This window comes from Ammospiza nelsoni, chromosome 12 (genome assembly GCF_027579445.1).
Source record: "Ammospiza nelsoni isolate bAmmNel1 chromosome 12, bAmmNel1.pri, whole genome shotgun sequence".
Classification (NCBI taxonomy): Eukaryota; Metazoa; Chordata; class Aves; order Passeriformes; family Passerellidae; genus Ammospiza; species Ammospiza nelsoni.
Genome location: NC_080644.1, coordinates 10,831,479 through 10,852,005, shown reverse-complemented (window position 1 = coordinate 10,852,005; position 20,527 = coordinate 10,831,479). Strand labels below are relative to the sequence as shown.

Sequence of the window (20,527 nt, the reverse complement as noted above, 5' to 3'; positions counted from 1 at the left end):
TCCCTGCTATTACAGTGACACTGCCAGGGACAGCCAGCCCAGCCAAGCTAAAGCTATTCTGAGTGTATTTACACAGACTAAAAACTACACAAAGCATACACTTTGGTAGCACCAGGCTTTAGAACATCACCATGTAGTACAAGAGGCAATATTCTCCTAGACCTTTAGATTGTTTATTTACCCACCTCATTTTATCCACTTCTTTGCAGTGATGGTCCCAGCATAACATTTTTAACTTAAGCTGTGGCATTCTGGCAACTACCTCAAGATAACAGGGTTTCTTTTTGAGCAGAGGCTAACACAGTTTAAAAGACTCAAGTAGCCTAAACAAGTGAAGTCCTATAGAGACAGGAGGTGTCATCCCCAGGGCTTCAGCTGCAATATTAGAGGCATCCCCAACAATGCAGCTGCCAGATGAAGCCTTTCTTGTCAACACCTTTTAAGTGCACATCGTGGAAAAGGTGAAGAGAAAAACCTTGACACTACCAGCAAATATCCTTCACGCTGGCTCAGGAAGACAGCTTTAAGATGTCAGTAAAGCCGAGACAACAACCCCATTGCCCAACGAGGCAGAAGCCAAATTCTGCGGGAAAAGCGGTAATTCAGGACAGCACAACCACGGCATCCAGACCCCGGGGCTGCGGGGCACGGCCAGAGCACCCAGCAGGGCTGACCATCAACCTACCTGGGGTGGTCAGCGCCTCCCTGGAGGGGTCAGAGCCTCCCTGGGGTGGTCAGTGCCCACCTGGAGCGGTCAGTGCCCACCTGGAGGGGTCAGAGCTTCCCTGGAGGGGTCAGTGCCCACCTGGAGCAGTCAGTGCCTCCCTGGAGGGATCAGCGCCCACCTGGGGTGGTCAATGCCCACCTGGAGCGGTCAGTGCCCACCTGGAAAGGTCAGTGCCCACCTGAAGAGGTCAGTCCCCACCTGGAGCAGTCAGTGCCCACCTGAAGAGGTCAGTCCCCACCTGGAGAGGTCAGCGCCTCCCTGGAGTGATCAATGCCCACCTGGAGGGGTCAGTGCCTACCTGGAGCAATCAGCGCCTCCCTGCAGTGGTCAGTGCCCACCTGGAGGGGTCAGTGCCAACCTGCAGTGGTCAGTGCCCACCTTCAGCGCTGCAAAGCACGGCCGGAGAGGAGGAAGAGGAGGATGTGGAGGAGCGGAGAGCGGGGGATCCGCATCTCAGCTGGCCGGAGCCGCCCAGGGCCGGGCTCGGAGCTCGGCGGAGGCGAGAGCAGGAGCGCGGACCCTTCTTCCCTCCGCCCCCGTCCCGCCCCGCTCCCCGCCCGCTCCCTCCGCATCTGCCCCGAGCATCCCACCCTTCCCTGCCGCTGGCAGGCGGGGAAAGAAACGGGGATCCGCGCTGGAGAAGGACCCCGAAGCTCCCCAAAGGGAGAGGGGGATGTCCTGGACAAAGAGCTTTTCTTTTTCTTTGTGTTTTCCTTTCTAAAGAAAAGAGCCGCGAAAATAAAGATGCGGGCAAACAAGTTTTATTTATAAAAGCGTGGATAAATATTTGGCCACGCGGGGCTGAGGGGATGGGGTGGGGAAAGCAAACACAAGGAGGGCAGGTTTCATCATTTTTGGGGGCTGGTTTTGCACAGTGTGCCCGTGTAAGGCTCTGGAGAGACAGGCACCGCACACGGGCACAGAAACAATGATTCCCACAAGCGGCAGCGCGCTCATGGCATTACTTTGTCATTCAGATCCTCTTGAAAACAAAAGAGTGTGTTGGACGCGTGCATCAACACAAGAGCACACAGCTGTTCTGTTCAAACCCAGCACCTCGATAAACCCTTAGGCTACAAAAAGATGGTTCATCACAGGCTCCTCGCCCTCCTCGTGGTTCCAATAACTGGTTAAATCGAGCTGCTGTGAGTGCCTCTCTAGGCTGTAATCTACCTTACATCAGCCTGCCAGCTGTGCTGGAAAACAAAGCCCGAACGGAAATCAGGGACGTGCATGCTCAGGATCTGCTGAGGGCTTAATTATTTCTTGTTAATTGGAGGTAGGTCTGCTTCATTTCACAGACCTGGGTGTTGAAAAGCTGTTTCCTACTTTGAGACCTGACAAGATGCAGATGAGAAAAGTGTTAATTGAACTATGAGTATAATAATCCTATGGCTGTATTGCATTTAAAATCCAGTAAGAACTACTACAGAGAGAGATTGCCTTGATCTTATTTATTTGAAATCAAAGATTAGTGTTGGTTAGCAGAAACTATAACTGGTGGAGTGCTTGGTCCTTGTAAAAAAAGGAGCTTATCCCTCAAGAAATTGGCAGCTGTCATCCATTTCACATTCAGGCAGTCAACACTCTGAAAGCAGCTGTGGTGAGCTGAGTTGGTGCTTAGTGTGGAGTGGGTTTCTCTTTCAGAGAATTCCCCTCCCTCTGTCACAGTGCAGTGGCTGTCACCAATGCTGGATTGCCATGGGACTCCCTGCTTGTTTTCACCCTGAGGTGGTTCTCTGGGCCTGGCTCAGCTGCAGTTTCCTCCCCAGGACTGAAAGCAGCAATCCTCTGCTCTCCAGGCTCAGGGAGCCCAGGATTTTGCCAGCTCTCTCACCCAGCAAAGTGGACAGCTGAGCCACGTAGGTAACCAGGTAGGATGGCAGCAGCAGAGTCCTCAGGATGTTAAAGGTCTGGAGCAGCAGGCAGACAAAATTCCAGGTGAGAGAAGAAAGAAAGGAGCACAGCAGCTGGGGAAGAAAAGGAAGAACTGAATTGTCACTGCAATGATGTCTTTGGAAGAGGCTCCATTTTCAGCAGGATTTTGCAACCACCAGTGCTTGTTCTCCTCCCTCACCCACCCAACACAACAAATGTTAAATCCTACAAAAGACAAGTTCAGGCTGCTGTGTTCAAGTCAATAGCTGTACATATGAGAAATTCTAAGAGAACCAAATGGTAGCCCAGACAAGATGAAGCTCATTGTTAGTTTTTGAAGAACGAGGAAATTAATGAATGTTAAATAAATTGTTACTACACTGAATTGGTACTGCCTTGGTGTTGTTAATGAATCCTTTCAACTGAGGTATTGCTGATGCCATGCTAAAGCTCAGCTTCAGGGTGTGTTAGTCAAATAACTGCAGCAGGTTAAGATGATTGCAGTGCTTGGCTAGTCCAGCCTAAGCAAGGTGTGCACTCCAGCAGAACTGGTGGAAGGAAACCTGAGTGAATACCTCAGCTGCTGCAATTCAAAATTCCCAGCAATGTAACTGAGGAGACAGGAGTGAGAATAGTGACAGTGGAGGCACTGAGCAGCTTTCCCTTGTGAGCCCCTTCTGCAAAGGAACAGACAGTCAAGGCACAGGGAAAGAGAAGACACACAAGACATGAAGCTCTTCCACTGCTTGAAATTTATCTTTTGGGATTTGTGTAAAGCCTGAAAGGATTAGGGCTGCTGTGTTTGCAAAGAGACTTCTGGCCTCTGTTCTTATTGAGCAAGTGAAATACATCTTATTTTCAGTCACATGCTCCACTGTAAGAAATCTGAAGCAACTTTTTAAAGTACACAGTTCCAGCCATAAATACCAGGAGAGTTCTTTACACACAGTTGAGTTAAACTTCTTATCTTAGAGGAATGAGTAGCAAATTTTGCCATTTTAAATGCACTTCTCAAGGACTTTTAAAATATGTATATGTACCTTTAAATATACACACACACATATTCATGATTGTCATTCTGCACCATTTTGTGTTGCCTTTACCTCATCTACAACAGGAGTCACCACAAATAGGGAAGGCAAAAAATAAAACCTCCTGTTAGTTATTAACCAGGCAGAAACCTGGTTGAAATCTCGGAGCTTTGTCTTGCCCAAGAGGCCTCTGAGTCAGGAAGAGGTGAAAAAAGTCAGAGCTGAGGCACAAAAGCAGTGGATATGCAAGGAGGCAGCCTGGCCCCACTACTCACCATCAGGATGTTGTAGAAAATGCTCTTTTCAGCATGGGAATATCTTATCCTCTGCCTCTGGGACCAGCTGTTGGAGGTCACAGCAAGAAGATTTTGGCTTTTAGGATCTGAGCTCAGATAAGCAGGCTTGGGCCTCAGTCTTCCCACAGCTCCACTGGATTGTGACTCCTCTTGCATCTCTGTACTGGATGCATCACTCTGGTTTTCTTCCTCTGTTAGTTCATCTTCAGAGTCAGATTCAGGCTCATCAGGAGATTCTTTCTCAGTCTTTTCTGTGTTGGGCATCTGTGCTAGAAGCAGGTTTAAAAAGAACATGTAAAACACCTGTATGTGACTTTTTTCCCATGGCTGCAAGATTTGCACATCCCATCTAGGAGCTGAACAAGGTTCCTCTGAACTTTTTCCAGCTGAAATAAAGGATTTTCAAACCAAACTAGACAATTAAAGGTCTTTACAAGTGTTTAATTTTAACTAATTAGCTCTTAATCAGCAATTTTAATAAAGGAGAAGCTGAAGCACTACCTCTTTAATTGTGCTTGTTGTAAACTAGCATAGAGGAAGTGGATATGACTGAATTAGTTAGGAAGTTATTAAAAAGAGTACTTTTATTTTTATAACTGAGAAAAGCTTTAATGTTCTTATTCTGTAAATATGCTGGTATGTAAAAATTTAGTGATGTGTCTAGTCTTACTGGTTAAAATGTAATTTAGAGCATTTGTGGAAACAGTTGGAGGCCTGGTGCTAAGAGCAGTCACTACAGGCCAGAAATTGTGAATGTAAATGTAGCAAGAATAACCTGAAAAATCTCCTTCAAAACATCAAGAAAATTACTCTGTCCAGACAAAAGCCTGAGCACTCAATTGCAGTGTAAGGATGTGGCACAGCTATGTAAAATATATATTTTGTCACTGATTTGGAACTTCCTCAACTGGGATTAGATTTTTTTTTCTCCAGCATTAGAGCATAGTAGCAAGGCTTTACCCTCACAAGTGCAACAACAAGCTTATTATTAGTCTAAACCAAAGCCTGTTATTGGTTACTGACATGTTAGAAGAAAGAATCAGGGATGGATTGGAAAAACAAACTGGAAAAATACATAAATAAATGAAAATCTATGTTTTGCTCCCTTCAAAACTTTCTATCAACCTCAGCAAAAAAGAATTCCTTACCAACTCCCCCAGTAAAACCCTCCATGCCTTTCCAAAAAGGAGAGGTGCAAGAGAACTGTGAGGCCAGAATTTAAAATGCACAGATTTAGAGGATTAGGCTTGCTTTCTGGGAGATTTTTGAAATAGAAACCTGTAAAAATTACTTGTCCTTTGTCCTTCTTAAATCAAATTACCACTGAGAAAAAGGGAGAGTGCAAGAAGGGTAAGTAGCAGTTTAGTTGTCTTATAAGCATTTTTAGCAGAAAAGCCTAATAATTTGTTTGTTTTTTCTGTATGCTACCACCAGTACTAAAAAACCTTTGCCTGCCTCCTGTGACAAGTGGCATGAACCTAAAAATAGCCAGCAGAGTGCTTTAAAGAGGAAGTTAACTTTCTGCAGCAGCATTTTACCTGATCAACTGCCCAGCTTACCTTCATTGAGCAGCAGCTGTAGCCAGATAATGGCGATGATCAGCAGCATGACAAAGGGCAAGCAGAACCAGAAGAAAAGCAGAGGAAAGGTCAGCTCGTTCACCAGGGGAACAAGGGGATACCTCATGGCTTGCTTCAGGTTACTCTAAGTTTAGAACAGCCAGAGTGCTCCCCTTTCTAACACCTTTTAATAACTCATTGCAGTGCTGGTGGCCACAGGAAAGGAGTGGTAAATCAGCAAAGGGGACAGCCCCGTGCTGGGGAGGGAGCAGCAGGGATTAATAGGGGATAAGAACAACTGAGAAAGGCCAATCGAGTCAGATGTTTTTCTTCAGCTGCTATTTAGAGGATAAATACAGGTTAGGAAGATTTCCAGGCTTATGTTAAAACTGTAGTTATAGTTCTTTGGATATAGGGGAGGTAACCAAGTGCTTTGGCCATTTTGAGAGTGAGTAGCCAAGGTTGTTATTGAGAATAAAACAGATTCAACCTTCCAGAGAGGTGTAAAGGATGAGCAGTTACAAGATGGTGCTCCTGGGCTCTTATTCAATGTAGAGCATATATATGTCCCATATAGACTCTATTTTTAGCCTACTCTGTATAGCCTCATCTATTAGTTAATCCTTTAGGGAAATAAACCTTTATATTTTAATTGCCCTTCTGTCTTCCCTTCCCTAGAAAAGCAACTAGCACATTTTATTGGATGTGTGTCTATAAAAGCATTGTTTAGGAGTAAAGGAATTCAGCAGTGATCAAAGAAGGAACCAGATATGGACTTGATAACTTGATATTCATCATGCTGTGGGTTTCTCCTCCAATAAAATAAAGCCATAATCTATTGCTTACCTCACAGAGGGTTGTTTGACTAGATTGTTTGTGTAACTCTCAGGAGAAGAGAGCAGTTATGGAAATGCACGTTACAAATGATTGCCTGCATTTAATGTTCTTGTTTGTGAGCCTGTTTGTTTTTATGTAGTAACAGCCCCTTGAAGTGAGCCTTTTTAATCCCAAGATCTAAATGAACTCTGCAAATTCTTATTAATTCCCATTAATAACACCTTTGCATGATAAAAGAAAGCTATTAGCCCTGCTCTGTGCATTGGTTAAACAAGTGAGAAAAGCCATTAAAGCCCCAAGCTTCAAGGATGCTCAATATTTGAGTCCCCATTTCACACAGTGGGGGTGGCAGGTTGGGGGCACCTCTGGAAATCAGGCTGTTGATAGTTTGTCTGCAGTGCTGAGAGGGATGGAAAGGAGCTGAAGCTGTGATCTGTTTAAATTTAATGATGAGTTGTGTCTCAGTCACATCACGGGCAGCCCTTGGAGTCCACACTGGCTGTCACTGAGCTGAGCCAGCCTGGGACACCCTTGCTGCCATGGCAGGATGGATCCCACCCTGGAACCCCTTCTCCCCAGGGAATGGGGGGTGAAATAAGGGAGAAAGGTCCTCCCCATTGCCTGGCAGGTGGCACAGAGTGGCAGATGCCTGGGCTGTGTCAGTGACCTTCTGGGCAAGTGGCACTGCCCAGGGTTGTGGGGTTTCACCTCCACACAAGCCACAGCCTCTGGGGAGGTTTCCCAGCCAGGTTTAAAGGGCAGGGGGGCCCTGTGCGAAGGGTAGCAGGGGTGCAGCCCAGCCCCAGGCTGATGGTGCTACCCACAAAATTGGATTTGCTATCTGGTGTGCAACAAGCCAATAATGACACACTGGAGAGGGACATCGTTTATTTCAGAGCTGCCCCAGCCTGGGTGCTCAGGGCTATTCCAGAAATCCAGCACACCCCCGGGGACTTTCCCTGCCATTATTTATACACAGAAATTCAGAGTTAGTGAATTTCCAAGTACAGCCCCTTTTGGAAGTTAGGACTGCTTAGTAAGTTCCACGCAAGTTACATCAGCCCAGCAATTTCTGGGCATTCTCAGGGGAAGGGTCTTTTTTAGCATTATTATGAACACGTTCAGCTCTAGGACACATGGACCTTGACTATTTTGCCAAGTTAGCAATACATAGATCGACATATATCAACATTTTCATTTGCTACATCCTTAAAGCTTGTTAGCCTCAGGATGCCCTTGACTAAGGGAGGATCTTGCTGCCTGCTCCACTGATCAGGTCTCCTTTCTTGCTCATTAGGCTTGGAAGCACACATCAAAGAATGTAGGGGGATACAGTATGGGTAAATGAAGGTGGTATAGAATGTAATCTTATCCCCCAACGAGCTGCAGCTGAACCAATTACTAAAGATTAGGAGCAGGCCTGATGTTAACAGGCCACACCTGTAGCCAATGAGAACAAGTTGTACAAAAGAGTGGATTGGGGGGATCTGGAGTCAGATGGTTACTGCAAGGACCAGGAACAGTCAGTGCTTAGAGGAACTGCCTGCAAGAAGCATTGACAAGGCATGAAGCTCTGGTGATAGAGAATCCTTGTACTATAATGATAATAGGACTCTTAATATATAAGACAACAAAAGAACATCCCAATTTAAGATAATCTTGGCAGGTTCCACCCTAGGGGTGCTGATGGGCAGTGGATGAGTGTGAGTCAGCTGTGCCCGAGGGCCCAACAAAGCCCATGGCACCCTGGCCTGACTCAGGAACACTGTGGCCAGCAGGACCAGGAAAGTGATTCCTGCCCTGTGCTGGCACTGGAGAGGGTCACCTTGGTTCCTGTGCTCAGTTCTGGGCCCCTAAGCCCAGGAGGGACAATATCCAGGGCTGGTGATGTGGTGTTTGTGGGCCCTCAGGATGAGGGAAGAGATGGCAATCTTGACTTCATGTTTCAGAAGGCTGATTTATTATTTTATGATATGTATTATGTTAAAATGAAATGATAGACTGAAATTATGCTAAAGAAAGAGAAAGGAGGCATCAGAAAGCTAGAAAGGAAAGGAAAGAATAATAAAATCTTGTGGCAGCTCACAGCCACGACAGAGCTGGCTGTCATTGGTCATGAAGTAAAAACAATTCACATGCTGGGTAAGCAATTCTCCAAATCACATTCCAAATGTGATTGGACGATTGCTTACCCAGCATGCTTCAGCAAAACATGAAGAAGCTGAAGCTCCCCAGCTTCTCAGGAGAAAAGATCCTGGTGAAAGGATTTTTCAGAAATTATGTCTGTTACAGGCTGGATGAGGCTCTGGTCTGTTGACATGGTTGCCTTCTCGTAGGTTGGACTCGATGATCTCAGAAGCATTTTCCAACCCAAATGATGCTGTGAGGGATGTCAGCAGGTCAGAATAGACAATTGTCCTCTCTGCTCTGGTGAGACCCCACCTCGCACATTGCTGCAGACACCACAGCTGTGCCCAGCAGAAGGACATGGAGCTGCTGGAGCAGGTCCTGGGGAGGCCACAATGCTCTGAGGGCACTGGAGCACCTTGAGAGAAGGTGAGTACAGACCTCATGGCCCATTTCCAGTGGGTGAAGGAGCTGCAGGGAGGCTGTGCAGTGACTCTTCCTCAGGAGCTGCAATGATAGCACAAGGGGGAAAGCAACAAATAGAAGGAGGGGAAATTTAAGTTCAGTATTAGGAAGAAATTTTTTTACTGTGACGCCCTGGCACAGGCTGTCCAGAGAAGCTGTGGCTGCCCCTGGATCACTGGCAGTGCCCAAGGCCAGGCTGGACAGGGCTGGGAGCAGCCCGGGATGGTGGAAGGTGTCCCTGCCATGGCAGACACTAGAATGAGCTCTTTTAAGGTCCATTCCATGATTCTGTGCTGTGCTGGCTGCTCCGTGTCCCACCGGTTGGGTCTCCTCTCCTTGGAAGCACACAAAGCCCTCACATTACGAAGCACACCCATTTAAGATTATCCCGATTATTTCAAGACCCCGCGCCTCACAGCAGCGGCGCCCCGGAACCCCGGAGCGGGCCCGCGTTGCCGGCCGGACGCGGGCGGGAGGCGCGCCCGCCATGGCGGCGCCCACGCGGGTGTTCGCGTTCCGGGACGCGCGCTGGGCCCCGGACCCGGTGCTGGAGCCGAGCGCGGCCGTGCGGAGCCCGCAGCCGGTGCCGCTGGTCATCGACAACGGCTCCTTCCAGACGCGGGCGGGATGGGCCTGCCCCGACCCCTCCGTGCCCGCCGAGCCGCTGCTGCGGTTCCGCTCGCTGGCGGCGCGGAGCCGCGGGGCCCGCGGCGGGGCGGGCGCAGAGACGCAGGTGGGGAACGACCTGGGCAGCCCCGAGCCCCTGCGCTGGCTGCTGCGCTCGCCCTTCGACCGCAACGTGCCCGTCCAGCTGGAGCTGCAGGAGCTGCTCCTCGACCACGTCTTCCAGCGCCTCGGAGTCTCCTCGCAGGTACGGCCGGGCCGGGCGGAGCCGCCCGTGGGTCCCGGAATGGTTTGGCTTGGAAGGGATCGCGCTGCCGTGGGCGGCTTGCACGGGACCAGGTTGCTCAGATTTCTGTGGCCTGGACACTTCCAGGGATGGGGAGCCGCAACAACTTCCCTGGGCAACCTGTGCCAGTGGCTCACCACCCTCACAGGGAAGAATCTTTTCTTAGTATTTAATTTACACGTACTCCCTTAAACTTACTGCTGGGTGATGCTGTTATTAGTAGTGTTTACTGACCACCTACATGCCCAGCAGTGTTGAGAGTTGCTTCTCAGACCACAGAGCCCTTTACCTGCATGACAACACCAGTTTGAAAGCTTTACCCAGAGTGGAACTAAAGTTTTACTGCTTTTCACTCGCCTCCTCATTGCATGGATTTTGGTTACTCCGATTTTTAATAATTTATATTTGCCTTTAAAAGTCCATTCTCCTCCACCATTATGAGTTTGTTCTTTGTTGGAATTAATATTAACAATTTTTAAATTAATATTAATTTTTTTTACTCCTTTAAGCACTAGATAGAATTTAATTTCCATTATTAATACCCTGCACATAAAGTGCTTTCTCAAGCCCATTTTGGAGGGGTTTTGCTGATGCTTAAAAGAAAAAGCAGAGATAACTAACCCTGGCTTTTCCCTTCATACCTTTATTACTGTTCTTTCCCCTTGTCTCTCCCAGGGCTGTGTGGATCACCCAGTTGTTCTGACAGAAGCAGTTTGCAACCCTCTGTACTCAAGGCAAATGATGTCTGAGCTCCTCTTTGAATGCTACCAAGTGCCAAAGGTGTCCTACGGCGTGGACAGCCTGTACAGTTTTTATCACAACAGGAGGCAGAACTGGCCCTGCAGTGGTTTGGTGATATCCTCAGGGTACCAATGCACACACATTTTACCAGTCCTAGAAGGCAGGTGAGCTCTGAGTGTCTTATTTTCAAGTGATGCAAATACCCCTTCCTCCAGCTCTGCAATATTAACTCTTGTAGTGATTTATACTGATGGGTTAAAACCAGATCTGTAGATTTTGCTAAGCTGTGTTGAGTTTTGAATTGAAGCAGTGCAGCTCTTGTAAATGTTGTGTTTTAGTTGATAATTGTGCCTTGATGTGTACTTTCAATGGGAGAAGGGGATATGTGCCCCAAGTGAAACTGGGCGTTAACAAACATAATCTAGGTTTTAAAGCAGCTTTGGGACAAAAGAAAGTTCTCTGTGTGTGAGACTCTACAGTGCTGGAGGCTTTTACCATTTTGGTTATTCTGCTACATTGCTCTACTTTTGCTTTTTTTCCTCTTTTTTAAATCCTTACTGCAAGAGATGGCTTTATTATATCTGGTAATAAATCTTCAAGGTTTACACTTGTCCAACCACTAAGTGTTAGGTTAAGATTAAAAAACTACTTTTAGCACCACTACCCATCACTTCTCTTAGAAGTGAACATCTCCTTAGATGCATTCTGTGTTGGAACAGAACATCTTCTTGCTTTAGCCAAAATTATTCAATATTTGGACTTTTTTTTTAAAGCAGAACAGAGCCTTTCAGAATAAAATAGTGAACCAGCAGTTATAAATAGTTCAAATAGTGGAACAGCAGTGATTTTTCTGTTGCCTGAGAAAAGCAGGTGTGTTAGATTCTCTGGTAAAACACTTATCTATGAATATTCATCTACAGAAATCAAATGATTTGGGGGGAAAGCAGGAGCTCTGTTTGATTCCCTGTGAATTCCCTGAGTGTGAGCTGTGTCTGTTTGCATTTTTGAGGCTGGATGCCAAGAACTGCAAGCGCATTAACCTGGGGGGGTGCCAGGCTGCCGTGTACCTGCAGCGCCTGCTGCAGCTCAAGTACCCCGGGCACTTTGCGGCCATCACGCTGAGCCGCATGGAGGAGATCCTGCACGAGCACAGCTACATTGCCCAGGACTACACTGAAGGTAAAACCAGCTCTCATTCACTGCCTGATGGTGCTCACTTGTGGGGGTACCAGTTGTGGGTTTCTCTGGGTCTGGATTGAAGGCACTTGAGGCAGTAGTTCATGTTCGGACACAGGTGTTTATTGTTTCTTATCGGTAAAGCTTGTCAGTCTCACTGCTCTGAGTTCAGCAGCTTTTCATTAGGAGGCACAAAATGGCCAACAATCTCTTGGTACAAGGCCTTTTTAAGATTAAACTATCCAATTAAGAACTGACACTTGGATTATTTTCCCTTTTAACGCAATAACTGATCCCACAGGGCCCCCAGTGCAGACTTTTCTGCCCAATTACAAAATGGCACCCAAACGCAAGAAGAAACATGAAGAAGAAACCCAGGACGACACCCTGTGCCCTCCATCTTGCTGCCATCCACAGCATACTAAAAGTCCCAAAACCCTAAATTTCTCACCAAGTGATACGCCTACACTGCTCTCTGTAATCTATTTCACACTTTTGTGGATCCTAGTCTATCTTGAAATCTAGGAAGCTTTCTCACTTTATTGTTACTCTTCACCCACCCATGTTGTTTTTCTTTAACATAATTCCCACTAGTTCTCAATGTTTTTGGTTGATCCTCTCTACCCCTTATTTTGAACTCAGCTCAAATTCTTACAGAAATGTTCTACTTCTGTTTTGCTTTGTGGTAACCTGCCTTGCATTTAACAGCAGTTTAATATTTAAAATTAGGCCAGAAATAAAATTTAACTACTACTAATGCTACAAAGAAAAAATCTGTATTGGTTCAAATTTCTCTGTGAACAGAAATTGTGATGGTTTCAGTGGAAAAGAATTTAAAATGAGCTTATTGTTTCCTTTATATGTCAACAAAACCTCTTAGTGGGTCAGGATTACTGTGTTTCGTATCTGCTTTAAGGTTTCCACAGTTGCACAGGACATTTCTCATGACTTTTATAAATTTATTTAATTCACACAATTTCCATGGCAATTGTCATCTGAAATAGTGCCTGAAGAAAAGTGGGTTTTTTTACATTTGTCCCTTGTGAACGAGCATTCCTTAGAAATGTGTGAGTGCTCTCCCTCCCCTTGGGCAGAGGGACGTAAGTGTGCACTTGCACTTTGCAGTACTTGGTGTTTCCTGGAGGTCAGAGCACTCAGAGCTGCCTGCACTGGGTGTGTGACCTGGAGGCAGCACTCAGAGGGAACAGCTGCCAAGAGGTGACAGAATTCTGTGCTTGCACTTTTTTTGCCTTCTTTCCTCACCTTTCATCCTTCACACGAGGTGCGCGTAACACGCGAATCGTTTTGCGCTGCCAGAACAAAAAGTTACTTTGCTTTCCAAATGCCCAGAGCTGCAGAAGTGGCGGTGCCCAGAGTACTACGAGGACAATGTGCACAAGATGCAGCTGCCTTTCTCCAACAAGCTGCTGGGCAGCACTGTGGCATCTGAGGAGAAGCAGGAGAAGAGGCAGCAGCAGCTGCGGCGGCTGCAGGAGCTCAACGCGCGGCGCCGGGAGGAGAAGCTGCAGCTGGACCAGGAGAGGCTGGACAGGCTGCTGTATGTGCAGGTAATGCAGGCAGAGTGCCAGTGTGGTGGCTTTGGAGCAGGGCAGGCTGTCCTCAGAGCTCTATCAGAAGGTCACACATCATGGTAAAGCTGTGACTGTTGTGGGTGTTCCCTGATAGGAGCTTGCCAAGGTTAGTTGTGAGTTAATAGAGAGATTATTGATGCAGGGGATGTTTTCAGTTTCTGAACAGCACTTCTGGGAGATACCTCAAATGCTGTCAAATTGTGCGCATCATAGTCTCTAGTCATGCAAGCAGACTATCTATACATCACTGCTGACTGCTGTTGCCTTGTTCATCACAGCTAACTCTGGTCTGTCCACAGGAACTTTTAGAAGATGGTCAGATGGATCAGTTCCACAAAGCTTTGGTGGAGCTGAACATGGACTCTGCAGAAGAACTTCAGTCTTACATCAACAAATTGAGTCTGTCTGTTGAACAGACAAAGCAGAAAATCCTACAGTCAGAAGTCAATATTGAAGTAGATGTTGTGGACAGCAAGCCAGAGGTAGGATGTTTTCACCAAGATAATCCTAATTTTATCTCTGAATTAAACTTCTGTGCTTGAAAATGAGTCCCTTCAGACTTCCTTTGATGAACTAAGCTTATTCTTTAACACATTGCAAGGCATTATTAAGTTGGCAACTACTTCTCTCTTTTCAGAGAGAATATCCTGAGACAACCATCCTTAATCTTTAGTAGTCTTCTATTAAACACACAGAGGAGATAAAGATACAACCCATCCATCTTTTTGTTAAAAAAAGTATTTGCTTTCCTTTTTGTTCTTCCCCTTCAGGTGCAGAGAACTTAATGGTAAACAACCAACCCTGGCTTCATTGCAGCTGCCTATTTTTGGTGGATTTAAGCAGCATGTTCTGTTTTGGTTCCTTAATGAAAGATTAATTGCTACACTTGGTTATTGGAGTTGTCTTGAAGATGAGGAGCTCCTTGTCTGCTTTGCCAGACTAACACAGGCCCAGCACACAGCAGCTGCTGCCAAGGGGTGCTCTAAGGCTGCTTGTGCATGTGCTTTTAATTGCCTTTCATGTCACTTTAGACAGAGCTTTTTTAGCTTTATCAGCCTCTGTTCAGGGAAAAGGTAGAGGGAAAAACAGAAAATTGAAGCATAGAGGGGAGGTCCTTATTTAGGTTGTCCAGAGGAGCCGTGGCTAGCCCATCCCTGGAAGTGTTCAAGGCCAGCTTGGAGCAACCTGGTCCAGTGGAAGGTGTCCCTGCCCATGGCAGGGGGTGGAACTGGATGAGCTTTTGAGGTCCCTTCCAACCCAAACCATTCCATGATTCTGTGATTATCAGTGCAAGAATCAGAATGATTGTGCTTCAGCAAAATTCAGGGAGATGATGGGCTTATCATTGTGGTGAAGAATCTTTCTGCCTTCTGTCAAAAGAAGATATTCTAGAAAAAAGAGAATTGAAAGATTAGCAGTTACCTGCGATTTTTCTGTGACTGTGCCTAAATTCCAACATCTCCCACACCCCTGCTCTTTGCTGGGTGCAATCTCAGACCTCAGAATGAATTTACAAGCTTTGTTATTTGGTCTGTGCCTTGAGAGAGCACTTAGAATTATCACAAAATCCCTTTGCAAGACCAGATGTTCAGCTGAGTCTGTGTATCTTTGTTTTTGTCTTTTTCCTTTCTCTATAAGATAAAAAAAGAAATGCATTTAACAGGACTTCATGAGACTACATTTTTTGCTGTAACAATGAGCACTTCTAAACTTCAGTTTGATTAATTGAATTTTTTAAGTAGATAAAAAATAGAATCTGAGGAATGTGTGAAGAATGTCATTTTGGCTCATCCTGGCATTGCAACAAATGTTTCAAGTTTAAAATAACCAAAATAAATATTTAGTAACAAAATCCCAGAGGTAACGTTGTAACACAAAAAAAATGTAGATAATTAAAACCTGTTCCTACCTCACAACAGGAGTCTTGTAGGATTTTGAGTGATGCTTTTCATTAGGACAGAGCTTCTGTCTGTGTGAAATAAAAAGGGATTTGGTGCATCCTGTGAGCAAATAGTAGATAGTTGAAACTCTCAAAAATTGTGTGGTGGCTTTGTAGCTAGCAAATATTTGTTTTCCAGTCCCACACAAGCAAAATAGGGAATTTAATGATAATTATACAGCAGTTAGAGGTGCTGGAAGGGTACCAGGTCTTAACCAATATAAAAAGCTATTTTACTAAGTTTTAATATGCTGTTATGCTTAGGACATGGCTGCCTGGGATCCTGGCAGTCAGCCTGGTGACTGAGGCCTGCATTTCTGAGCTGGCATTGGGATAAATTTATTGGAAGTGTTTGATTTTTGTGCTTTGGGTGAATGTCTGTATTTCTATTTCCTGGGCATACTTGCTTTCAGGCATGTTAAGGAGTTGAGATTTGAGGAGACTGAGTTTTCCAGCTGTGTCACCAAAATTAAAATCACACCTGAGCTAAGCTGCCATAACTTGCTCTGTTTCCAGACTCCTGACTTGGATCCACTGGGCAGTGAACAGTCCCTGGAGGATGTGGAGAGCATTAATGAGTTTGAGCCTTTATTTGCTGAGGAGCAGCCTGAAGTTGAGAAGCCAGTTGCTGCAGTGCAGGTTTGGTTTCTGTATTTACACCTTGTGCCAGGGGTTTGCATGCCAGCTGTCCAGCCAGTCTGCTGACATTTCTCCTCATGCAAACATTGTTTGCCTGCTCTTGGAAGAGATGCCTAAACTACCTGAGCAGGACATGAAGAGAGAAATTCTGGCAGTTTTAGCTGGTGGTTTAGGATGAAAATTCCCTCTTGGCTCATTCTGCAGGCAGTGCCTGGTGTGTAGCAGTGCTGTGTTATTAAGGGAAAAATGTTCTGCTCAAGTGTTTTTGTCTGTGATCCATAGCCTGATATCCCAGTGGACGCAGCTTTCAACTTGTGAGGTTGAGCCTTAGAATTAAGTGGCTCCAAGCAGAATAAATTATAGAAAAAGTCCAACTTCCCTGGCCCTTTGGAACCTTTAGCATAATGCTATTTCTCTGTGGGAGCGTTAACATTTGTTTTTTTTGTACAGAATTGTTTTGAAATGTTGGTTATTGTAGACTATTATTGTTCTTTAACATAATTCCCCACTATTCTCAATGTTTTTAAAGCCCGTGTTTAACCTGGCAGAGTACCACCAGCTTTTCCTTGGCACTGAAAGAATCAGAGCTCCAGAGATTGTCTTCCAGCCCTCCCTGATAGGAGAGGACCAGGCTGGCATAGCAGAAACCATGCAATATGTCCTTGAGAGGTGAGTTTACAGAACTATTTACTTCAAACAAGCTATTCTTCATTTGATACCAGCTTTTGAAATGCTGGGTGTTTAGCAATGATTTGAGAAAATATATTGAATAGTTCTTTTTGGTGGAGTCAAGAATTGCAGGTTAGACATGTCTGAAAGCCACATGTAACTGTGCTTGTTTTAAGTCAGTGAGTGTACAAAGTTTTTTGATCCATAACCCCATCAATGATAAATTTTTGAATATACGCATCCAATATATGGATATTTATAAATTACTACTACTACTAAACTATTATGAACATGTTAAAACATACACAAAAATAAAAATTAAAAAAGAATGAATGAGATCAAGGTGAAATAAACATTATTTAAATGTATTTATCAATTTATCTGCCTGCACCTCACTGGATTGTTTTGCACAGACCCCACTTTAGAGATCCCTGGTCCAACTCATTATTGAGGGAAACAGCAAAACACTTGCAACAGTGAGCTGGCAGTCTCTGGTTTTGTGAGACCAAAATTAGGAGTAGCATTTTAAAGTTAAGATACAGGCACACCTCATGGACGTTTCCAGACAAATTAGCATTGATGAAATGGCACCCCTGAATTGATTGAACATGGGACATCATGTTTTTTCTGAATGGTAAGAATTCCAGCCCTAGAAAGAAATCTAGTTGATGATTTATGGGGAACTGAGAGCTTTCAGGATTTTTTCCGCCACCCCTTAATTTCCAGAAAACAAAGAAATTTTTTGGTGCTCGGAAAATGAAGTTTCTCAAATTGAATCCTGGGACAGGGTATCAGTATTCCCCACAGCTGTTCCAGTTCATAGGGCAGAGGTCCTTGAGAAAAGCTGAAGCTGTTCTTGCTCTTCACAGGTATTCCAAGGAGCAACAGGCTGTCCTTGTCCAGAATGTTTTCCTCACTGGTGGAAATACAATGTACCCTGGACTGAAAGCCAGAATCCAGAAGGAGCTTCTGGAAATGAGGCCATTCCAGTCATCCTTTCAGGTGTGTGTGTTGCTGTGGTGTTTATGTCACCAGCCTGTTCTGCTGTGTTCAGATGGAATGGGGTGAGGTGCAGAGCAGGGGCATGGACAGGGTTTTAAGGCAAGACCCTGCAAACAGCTTTTTGACCTGAGATGATGCAGGTTAAGCAAAGGTTGAGCTGCTCTTTGTGAAGACAGCATAGTGAGTAGGGAAAAGGAAAGTCTGCTTCTGCTAAAGGACCATGCACATAAAAGGATGTTTGGCTGGAAGCTTGCAAATCGATTGCTTAGGAATTGATAACAAGGTGAAAACACATTTGAACCTAACATTAGTGTCTCTCTTTCTGAGAGACACTGAGTAATCAGCTCAAATTTCTGAAATTCAGTTGTGTGTGTCATATACCATTGTAACCAGGGTGAAAAGGGCTTCCCTTTCCAGTGCTGAATTGACATTGTTGTTCTGTTTTCCTTCCATCCAGGTCAGCCTTGCTTCCAGCCCTGTCCTGGATGCCTGGTACGGGGCCAGGGACTGGGCAGTGGAGCACATGAACCGTGAGGAAGGCTGGATCAGCAGGAAGGACTATGAGGAGAAAGGGGGGGAATACCTCAAGGAACACTGTGCCTCCAATGTCTACGTTCCCATCCGCCTCCCCAAGCAGCCCCCACGGGCAGCAGAGGCTCCCAGCAGAGCCTCGGGCACAGGGAACCCCAGTGAGCAGCCATAGCCGTGTCCTGGGCACCCTCAGCGCTGCAGGGAAGGGTTCCTGCTGTGCCACAGGGTGGGGCCTCGCTGCCTGCTGAGCTCCCATCCTGGCCCTTGGCCCAGGAGGATGGGACACGCTGGCTCAGTTCAGTGCTGCTCACACACAGCAGCTCGTGGAGGGCAAAACTCCCTCTTAGAGACTGGCATAGTAAGGCTCAGGGGTTTTGGAGAGTGTGTGTTTTACAGCTTTTTAAGATGTAATGAAATGTCCTGGTTTTAGATGGTTTTTGTTGCAGCTGGGCTGTAGCAAGGCAGGCAGCCCAGCAGGTGTCCCCCTTGTCACAACCGTCTGTCGGGACATGTCATGCAGGTCGTGCTGCAGGACAGCAGGGGGGTGAGCTCAGCCCTGCCTCCCGGGGCCTCGTGTTCCATCTCCCTGCTAAAGCAGCACACAGCCAGTGGGTGCTTCTGGTCTCCATCGATGTCAGCGATAGCGATGCTGTGGCTGAAACTGGAGAGCTGGGCACATGCACACACAGCCCTCCACAAAGCACAGTCCAGAGGCACTGCCAGGCCTTCTGCTGCCCTGGGGTGGTTCTGCAGGCTGAGCAGGGCAGCTCTCTGATGGGACTTCTTGATCAAAAGTTGTAGCAATAAAGCAAAGCCTTTTGCTTTACTACTAACTTATGTGTTTCAGTGATTTCACCTCTTTAGAGCTGTGAGGATGGGTTTGATTGGTTGCACTTTGCTTAAAAACACAGGTTTGCAGCCAGGCCCCTGTCCTGCTGTACAACCTGCCTGTGAATTCAGCTGTCCCACTGAACAACTTGTTTCTTTCCCAAAAAATAATCCGTCCTGAATGCTGAACCCTAACCTAAGGAGACTCAATCACTTTGGCAAAAGCTGGAAAAGGTGCAAGGTAATGGGGGAAATATCCAGACTGTAACTGATATAAAGAAAGTGTAGAGGTGGTGTTTGGTGTCCCCAAGGGCTGCAGAGCATCAAGGTAAGTTGTCACCTGGCAGATTCAATGCAAAGAACATGAGGAACTTGCTTGTGCTGAAGTTGGTTGCCACAGGATAAGAATTTTGGATTCAAAAGTATTACTGAGATTTACAATTTTTAAAAAAAGACACATTTGTGGGCAAATATTGAGGTCTCACCTGTGTGAGTGTTCTTCAGAGAGCCTGTGAGGGAAGGGTTGTTGCAGACCTGCTCTCCCACAGTTCCTGTGGCACCCAGCCCTGGCCAGTCCCAGGTGGGATGCTGGTCCTGGTGACCCTGCCTGCTCCTCAGTCTGTTGGGCAGGGCAGGAGAAGGGAGCTGGCTGCCCCCAGGTGACCTCAAGTTTGCATTATTGATCCTATCCCTGGCTGCCTGGAGGCAGTTTTTAGGACAATTAAGGGAATTCTGTGGGTGGTAAAGAATGTGGAAAAACATGCTGTGCTGAAACTGGCCAAGTTACACATGAAGATGTCTTTTCTGATCTCAGTGACCTGGAGCCAATGCTGTCCCAGTGCTGTTTGACCCCTCTCTGACCCATCTTTAACTTTACCTCAGACAGAGGGACTACCCAAGGCATGGAAATAGTTCTGATACTTGGTGTTGCCTGCTAAAAAGATATGTTGTGCATAAAACAGTTCCAGAATGAGGGCTTGAAAGGGCATCTCTAATGCATGATTATGTGACTTTTAATCTATGGCCAAATCATGCCAGCCACTTCTCTTGCATTAATTCAAAGCAGAGCTATCTAATTCTGCAAAGAGGTGCCAGAGCAGCTGCTTAAACAGCTTGAAGGAAGCAGAATTTTATAATCTCCTGAATATTAGCTGTTAATTTGTTACTTTGTGCCACAATAGCCTGAGTAACTGATGAACTTGGACCAGGTGATCACTGTCACAGGCTGCTCTGAGTTTGCTGGTGGCCACCCAGGTGCTTGGAGCAGCACCACGAAAATCATCAATGTTGCAGACTGGGATGAATTTTAGCCATTTCAGTTCAGTTCCCTGGCAATGATTTGCTGTGGTGCTCCCTGAGCATTGGTGCTGGCAGGAGAGAAATGGAAGGAGTGTGTGGTGCTGAGGGCAGGAGGACACAGTGGTGTCATTTCAGACAGTGGTGTTGGAGTCCTTGTGGAGCTTCACCATTGAGACACTTGTGGCAAGGTTTTCTCACCCCCATGTGCAGGAGAATTTGGGTTTTTTTTCCATGTGAGTGGCACAGGGCTCTCCAAACCCAGAAGGGGCTTGGGCTGTCTC

General features: G+C 46.1%; 2 protein-coding genes across 2 annotated transcripts; one reads left to right on the top strand and one right to left on the bottom strand.

Moving 5' to 3' along the window:
- Positions 1-1,528: 1,528 nt before the first annotated feature.
- ADIG (adipogenin) lies at positions 1,529-5,618 on the bottom strand. Its single transcript, XM_059480960.1, has 3 exons — positions 5,492-5,618; positions 3,912-4,201; positions 1,529-2,697 (listed from the first exon to the last, which is right to left on the bottom strand). Exons 1-3 carry the CDS (start codon positions 5,616-5,618, stop codon positions 2,449-2,451), a joined length of 666 nt encoding a protein of 221 aa, XP_059336943.1. The 3' UTR covers positions 1,529-2,448.
- Positions 5,619-9,407: 3,789 nt separating this feature from the next.
- Positions 9,408-18,952, top strand: ACTR5 (actin related protein 5). The gene is made up of 9 exons (XM_059480784.1): positions 9,408-9,791; positions 10,506-10,735; positions 11,581-11,750; positions 13,098-13,315; positions 13,639-13,821; positions 15,795-15,917; positions 16,447-16,586; positions 17,456-17,588; positions 18,046-18,952. The coding sequence occupies exons 1-9, from the start codon at positions 9,408-9,410 to the stop codon at positions 18,289-18,291; spliced, it is 1,827 nt and encodes a 608-aa protein (XP_059336767.1). The 3' UTR covers positions 18,292-18,952.
- Positions 18,953-20,527: the final 1,575 nt, after the last annotated feature.